Genomic DNA, 7500 nt, shown 5'->3' on the forward strand with positions numbered 1-7500 from the left:
GAAAATTCCGCCCCACGATTCCCCGTCTCCGCTCCAATATGCGCACGCACTCCCCCAGCTGCCGGCGCTATTATTCTCCAATTTCAATTTGACACCCCAGCCTTTCATGCTAATTCTATTATTGTAGGAAGTTTATGTGATTTCATATCACTAGAAATCGGTAATGTATAATAACCCTTTGGGCAAGAAACCCAGTCCCCGCAGCAGCCACCGGAAAATAATTACTTTCATATCAAAACTCTGCAGGAGCCCAGCGGCCCGGCCCTTGCAGCCCCCGGCTCCGTCACCCCGCGCCGCGCGCCCCGGCGTGTGCCAGCGCGCGGGGGTGCGCGCGGGGGCGCGCGTGTGTGCGGCGCCGGGTGGGAGGGGGAGCGCGAGGGAGGGCAGGAGAGGGGGAGCAGCGGATGCATAAATTTGTTCAATCAGAAAACACAAACACACACGCACACAAAAGGAGGCATTAAGCGCGGACCTCGGGGGAGGTGAGGTGCCTTGTCCCTGCCCCGCCCGCGGGGAGAGGAGTGGAAAACGGAGGGGAGGAGGGGCCATACTGGGCGCTCGGAAATTTGAAAAAGAGGGACCTGAGAGCTTGCGTTTGACCAGCTTTATTTATCAAAAATGGTACATATATAAATATTCTTAGACATTTTTGCATTTTACAAGGCTGAGGATTCTTGTTGTGGGTTTTTGTGGGGGATATGGGGTTTTTGTTTTTTGCTCTCCCAAGAGAAGGAGGGTCTCACCCCAAGTCCTGCAGTTGCTGCCTAGGTCCGAATTGATACAGCGGTTTTCTTTAAAAAATAATAATAATAAAAGGAAGAAAACAGAAGAAAGGAAAAAGCAGTGTTTCTAAGCCGATCACCTGATTTCGTTGTGTGAGTCGAGCCTGAGCGAGCGGGCGCGGGCCGGCTGAGCGCCTCTCTCGGCCCCGCCGCCCCTCAGTCCATGTCCACCTCCTCGCCATCCGGCGCACTGGGTCCGGGCTCGGCGCCTGGCTCTGGGGCCCCGCATAAAGCCGGCTCCCCGGCGGGGCTGGGAGCCCGCGGGCCCGGCCCGGGCGACGGCGCGAGAGGGGCGGGCAGCGCGGCCGCTGGGCAGGCGGCCCCCGAATCCGCGCAATCTCCGCCGCCGCCGCCCTCGGCCACAGCCACGGCCGCATCCCGGAAGGGCGCCGGGGTCGGGGCCCCCGGGGAGGCGACGGCGTCGGGGCTGCGGCGCGCGAAGGCCGAGTCCGGAGCACCGCCGGGCCCCGGGAAGGCCCCGAAGCTGGCCTGAGCGGGCGGCGCGGGCGGCGCGGCGGGTGCGGGCGGCGCGTCCTTGGGCGCGGGCTCCGGACCCGCTGCGCCCTTGAGCGCGGCCTGCGGCACCAGGAAACCGAGTGGCTGCGTGATGGGGTAGAGCAGGAAGTGGCCCTTGCCAATGAGGGTCCGCGGAGCGCACGGCAGTCCGGGCGCGAAGTCCAGCCCGGCGGCAGCGGCGGCGGCGGCAGCGGCGGCGGCGTTAGCGGGGCCGGCTTTCCGGCGCGGCGGCGAGTCAGACAGCAGGCTCTCCACGCTGAACGGGCTGGCCTTCGGCAGGCCGGCGGCGCCACGTTCCACCGCCGCCCCGGGCGCACACGGGGCCGCGTCCTTGTCCGCGGGGCGGCATAGCCGCAGCTGCGGGCCGGCGCCACTTCTTTGGCTCGGGTAAAAGGCGGGGTCGCAGGTGCCCGGCGCGGGCGGTTCGCCCGGCGGTGCGGGCGCGGAACCGGCGGCGCCGGCGGCGTGCGCGGTAGGGCCCTTGGCCGCGGCGGCCGGCGGCGGCGGCTCGGGCGGCTCCGGGGACAGGCCGCCGCCGCCGCTGTCGCTGTCAGAGCTGGGAGCGCTGTGCAGGGACAAGCCGCCTGGCGAGTGCAGGTGGCGGCTCTGGCTCTTCAGCAGCTTTTTCTCATGCTTGCGCTTCTTTTTCTCCATCTTCTCCAGTTCTTTGCGTGCGATCTCCTCTGGGTCCATTGGCTCGCCACTGCACGTGGTCGGGTGTGAGTTGTGAGCCGGCCGCCCCGGGCCCTTCTTCGTGTTCTCCTTCTTCCTCCACTTGGCCCGGCGGTTTTGGAACCAGACCTAGAGCAGCCGGACAGGGGAAAGGAAGGCAAAGTCAGGCGGCGGGCTTGCCGCTGGGGCTTCGGGCCTCCCCACTCCCCCCAGATAGCCTGTACAACCTCGGCTCCGGCCAGGGGGAGGGAGCGAAGGCACGCGGCCAGACGGCCCTGAGCTGGGTTCGGCACTCAAGCTGCAGGTTCCAAAGAGCATCTTTTCCACCCAGAAGGAGGTAGATGGGGCCTCTCGGCCAGCTTCCCATTCTGGCTTCTCACCTCGGGCAACTGGGAGCTGCCCCTTCGTTGGGCACGGCGGGTCTGGCCCTTGAGGGCTTCTGGTTCCTGGTCGGGAGGCAGGCAGGGAGCAGGGCCCCTCCTCGCCCCTCTTGGCTTCTCACAGCTCCTGTTCTAAGAGGCCTGCCTGGCCTGGTGCTGACCGTCTGGCCCGAGGACCACCAGTGGCTGGGCTCAGCTGCCCTCCACACCTGTCTTCGGCCCCCGGAGACTGAATCAAAGGCCAGATTTGGGGGTTTCCCGTGAAGGGAAATCTGGGTGCTTCTTCTTCTAGAAGGTCCTGGGAAAGCCAAACTTAGGGGGGAGGGTTTCCAGCAGCCTGCCCCCCCAACACATTCACACACGTCCTTCTTTCTGGAGGCTCCAGGCCAAGGCATCAACGCAGCCGCTGAAACCAGTTGTGCTTGGCCTAGGCCGGGGGGAAGGCAGACAGGGAAGCAAGAGGCCAGTTGCCAGGCTGTGCAGGGGAGGCCTGGGCCCATCCAGCCTCTTCTACCCTCCCTGCAGGCCTTGTCCTGGGGAACAGCAGCCCTAGACACTGGCTCCCCCACCGCACACACAGTCAAATCCCTGCTGGGCCTCAGGCACACCACCCTCCCCAAGAGATCGCGATAATGCGAATTCTTTGTTGTGACCAAGGAGAGACCCGGCACAATAGCAGGCCGGCCCGGTCACAGGGTGCCTTGTTGGTGCCAAGGTGCGGGTTTTAAGCTGTAACCTCTCCAAGGCTGTAACTGCTTCCTTCCTTCCTTCTTTCAAATACTTCTTTTTTTGGTGCAAATTCCACGCTCACTTGTCACCAAGAAATGCTCATTATCGTACAGGGGAGAAAAGAAGAGGTCTTCGCTTAAGACACTTATACAAATTGGACGAAAGGATTTACAAACAGAAGAGGTCATGAGGGGCAGTGCAAGCACAGGTCGAGAACACCTTTTTAGACAAAGCTATTGGTGCTGAACAGACGTCTTGCCGGCCTCTGCCTCAAAGCCCTGCACCCACAGCTGCAGCCCCACACCCCACTCACCACCACACCAACCCCGGAAAAAGATTTCTGTACTTCAGGGGAACATCCGATTATGCACAATTCATCTTGAATTTTTAATCCACCAAATAGATGCTGTATTTTTAAAAAGAATAACGGCGGCAGTCTCCAAATAAAATCAAAGTACGGGGGATGGGAGGGGAGATATAGCCGAGAGTATTAAGGATTCAGACACCCCCCCATGTGTTAACTGTGTAAGTTTCTGCCTCCCCTTCCTCAGCTAACCTCCTTCTGCAAAGCAAAGAATAAATACAGGTCTCCATCTAAATATTTTAGAGGCGAGAAGTAAATAAACAAACGCGTTTGCTCCAGGCTGATGACGAAGACCCCAGGCAAGGACCAGGAGGCGCGGGGTCTACCTGCTCCGGGTCTCCTCCAGAACCCAGCCCGGCTGGCTCCCCCCCCCCACCCCCGCCCGCTTCTCCCGCCCAGCCCTCTGAGACCTCATTTCGCGCCATCGCCCGACCCCCACCACGCATCTCCCGGTTCGGACGCAGCTGCTGTTCTGGCTACTTAGGGGCCGTCGTCGGCCCCGCCCAAGCCGCCTGGGGCTTTCTCCCCGAGAGTTGCCGAGCCCCGGAACCCCACCACCACCTCCTGGCTGGTGAGAGCTAGGGGGGCTCGGAAGCGGGGCCGCGGTCCCCCACCTAGAACAAAGGCGGGGCCGGCGCCCGGCGGGCCTAGTGGCGGGATGCTGGCTCCCGGGAGGAACGGTGGGTCTTTACCTGCACTCGGGATTCGACCAGATCCAGGCGCAGCGCCAGCGCCTCGCGCATGAACACGTCGGGATAGTGGCTCTCGTTGAACGCCTTCTCCAGCTCCTCCAGCTGCCAGCCCGTGAAGTTGGTGCGGGTGCGCCGCCGCTTACAGCCCGGGCTCTCCTTGTCGGGGTCCCCCGAGTCTGCGGGCACGCAGAGGACGCCGCAGGGCTCAGCCAGGGCCCAGGCCACATCCACCCCCTCCGTACCTGTCGGCCGCCCCGGTCTGGGGGCCCTGAGCCGGGGTGGCAGACCGAGAGTGCCCTGAGCCTCGGCAGCCGGCGCCCGCTCTACAGCCGCCCGGGACCCAACTCCTGCGCCCAACAACGGTGTCCTGCTATTCTCCACCCCACCTTGCCCTCCCCGACCACCGCACCTACCTGATAGCTTGAAGGGCTGACTGTCGCCTCCCACCCCACAGGCGGCCGGCAGCAGTGGCGTGGGGTTGACCACCGAGGCGGCGGCGGCGGCGCACGAGCCACTGAGCAGGCCGTCGATGGAGAAGGGCACCGAGGCGGCGGCGGCAGCAGCGGCTGCCGACTGCAGCTGGTGGCCGGCCAGCTCGTACACGTGGTGGTGGCCCAGCGGGTAGGGGAAGCCCACCACGCCGCCCAGCGAGCCCCCGAACTGGGCATGCGGGTGCTCCAGGAGGCGGCCGTCCATCATCTCGCGCGGGGGGCCGGCGGGAACGGCGGCGGGGCGCGGGGGCGCGGGCCGGGGCCGGGGCGGGCCAGCGGCGGGAGGCGCGGACGGCGGCGGCGGCGGAGACAGGGACCCGGAGCCCTACACATGCTTCGCCCGCACTCCGGCGCTTTACTTTATCAACATCAAGCTCCCGATAATTAGCCGCGGCCCGGGGAATTTGGGACCAATAAGAAGCGCTAATCGGCTCTGACGTCAGAGGCGTGCTGGGTGCAAGGAAACGTTTTCCATATCGATTGCTAATTATACCTGACATGCACCTCAATAAACAGTATCAGGAACTGTCACAACAAGGGGGGGGCAGCAGAGAGGGAGGGGCGCGGCCCGGCGCTGGGCGGGCGCGGGCTCGGGGAGCGGTCCAGGCAGGGGTCCCCAGCGAGCCCCCCACTCCAATCCCCGCTGGCCGGAGCCCGCGCCTCCCCCGCCGCGGGCTCCCCGCCCCTCTGCAAATCACTAATAGATTTCCCTTTAAAACATTCACCGGCGTGTTGTGGGGATTTTTCACCAGAAATGCTGTAGTCTCTGAACCTTTAAAGTGATGTTGCTCCAATTACAGAGAGACATTGAGCGGCAAATAGACTGATCCAATAATAGGGGATTCATCATCCGCTCTTTCCGAAACTGTCACATTGAATTTAAAACTACAAGGGCTTCTCATCTCCTCTCCGGCTCCAGGCGGCGGGGGAGAGGAGGAAGGAAAGGGAGGAGGAAGAGGAAGGAGAGGAGGGGGCAGAGGGAGGAGGCGACTCCAAACGAGAATGACTCCTACAGAATGTAGCGCCCTGTCAGTAAGAAGGCATAATTAATGCCCTTTCCGACTGGCCGTCGTCCGGGCTATAGAAACAGAGGTGGGGGCGGCTATGGAAACACCCTGACCCCCCACCCGCCCCCTACTCTGTAAAACCAGGGCACAGGGCTGGGGAGGAGGGGGGGAGGCAGGGAAAAGTAACTTTGGGGTGGCAGCCAATCAGGCCCCCTACACAGGAATAAAAAAATAAATACATCTCCCTTTGACTCGGCCTCTGAAGAATAGGGCCCAGGTACTCAACCCATTAATTATAATTAAATTATGTTCTCAGAGAAGTGTCTGTCACTCCCTTTTCCACTATAAAATATTGATAGACTCAAAGTTAAATCATTAAAGGACATATTCTTAAATAAGCAGCAAATTAGGACTGTGGGCAGGAGGGAAAGCAATCATTATATCACTATATATGTGTGTGTGTGTATATGTATATGTATGTATGTATATATATATATATATATATATATATATATATATAGTCTTTTGTAAAAAGTTTGCCAGTGAGGAGGGTGCATTTTGCTGTGGCCCCAGGCCCACAGACCTCGTCTCTATGGTCCCTGTGGCCCCAGCCTGACGGAGTCCGGGAGGAAGGAGCTCCTGGGCCTCTTCCCCCGCCAGTCCCCGGCAGGCGACCGGTCCTGGGAGTCGGACGCCGGCAGCCTCTCACCCCAGGACAAGGCGTCAGGCAAACTGGCCTTTGGTGTAAGTGGCTGCGATCAGCCTGCCAAGCCCCAGACCCGGAGGGAAGGGAAGGGTAGGACAGAACCTGGGTGTCTATGGTCCAGCCGCGTCCGTCTGTCCTTCCCAGCCGAGGCGGTACACAACGCTCCGCCGGCGGGAGTGGGGAGGACCTACCTCGCGGCTGGGGCGCTGGACACGCTGCCCGGTATTCGTCCTTATTGAACGTGCCCTGGCCGCACCGACTACGATTTAATTGCCTTCCCCTCTCTCATTGTTCGAGAAGAGGGAGAGGTGCAGGGGCTGGGGGTAGGCCGACGTCTGGCAGAGACCGAGACGAGGCTTGGAATTTGGGACCTTACTGCCCCCCCACCTCACCCGCCCCCCCCAACCCGGCGCGCACTAGGGAAACGCTGCAAGTATTAATTCCGAGGTCAGGGGCCAAGAGCACTACTTTTCGCCATAATTTAATTTCTTTCTCTATAAATACTAAATGTAAACTCTGTCCATCCGACTCGATTTTGCCGGTAGCTGTAAGCGCCTCGTTCTCTGCCGGGTTCGCGAGGAGGAATGTGCGCGGCGCGTGTTTCTGAATACAGAGCTGTAATCAATTCGGCCCGAGGGGAGGGCAGGGGAGGGGCGGGCGCCGGCCGGGCTCCCTCGCCCATCTCTCTTTATTATAATGAATTAATTCGACTTTATTTATCCCATTTTCTGGAGCTGACAGAATGTTAATTTGAGTTGAAATTTCGCTCGCCTCTCACTCTCTGACCCCTGGCCTTCAGATTGGCGTGTTGTAATAACCTGAATCTTTCAACAGAGGCCCTGATAATTGTTACCTTATTAGCATGCAAATTGTTTAATTAATATTATTATGAAGAAGCATACAATCCGTCCGTCACTTGACCTCAAGAGCGAGTCCGCGCCGCAGCCGGCTCCGCGCATCTCAATGCGCCCATTTCAATCGCCCTGTGTTTTTAATGTTGCCCGGCCGGCTTGCGCTCCGAAAATCTCTTCGAGTGTTTGAGAGGGGCCTTTAATGACGGTGGGGGCGGCCGGGGCGACCCCCGCCCGGCTGGAGAGCTCTTCAGAGGCCCTCGGCGGCGGCAGCGCTGCGGGGAGTCGCTCGGCTTCTGCTCTCACGCCC

General features: G+C 61.0%; 1 protein-coding gene across 1 annotated transcript; it reads right to left on the bottom strand.

Annotated features, from left to right (window-relative positions):
- Positions 1 to 597: 597 nt before the first annotated feature.
- On the bottom strand, positions 598 to 4834 carry UNCX (UNC homeobox). The gene is made up of 3 exons (XM_026488998.3): positions 4549 to 4834; positions 4136 to 4311; positions 598 to 2099 (listed from the first exon to the last, which is right to left on the bottom strand). Exons 1-3 carry the CDS (start codon positions 4832 to 4834, stop codon positions 939 to 941), a joined length of 1623 nt encoding a protein of 540 aa, XP_026344783.1. The 3' UTR covers positions 598 to 938.
- Positions 4835 to 7500: the final 2666 nt, after the last annotated feature.

The sequence above is a fragment of the Ursus arctos genome, unplaced genomic scaffold (assembly GCF_023065955.2).
Source record: "Ursus arctos isolate Adak ecotype North America unplaced genomic scaffold, UrsArc2.0 scaffold_2, whole genome shotgun sequence".
In the NCBI taxonomy this organism is placed as follows: Eukaryota; Metazoa; Chordata; class Mammalia; order Carnivora; family Ursidae; genus Ursus; species Ursus arctos.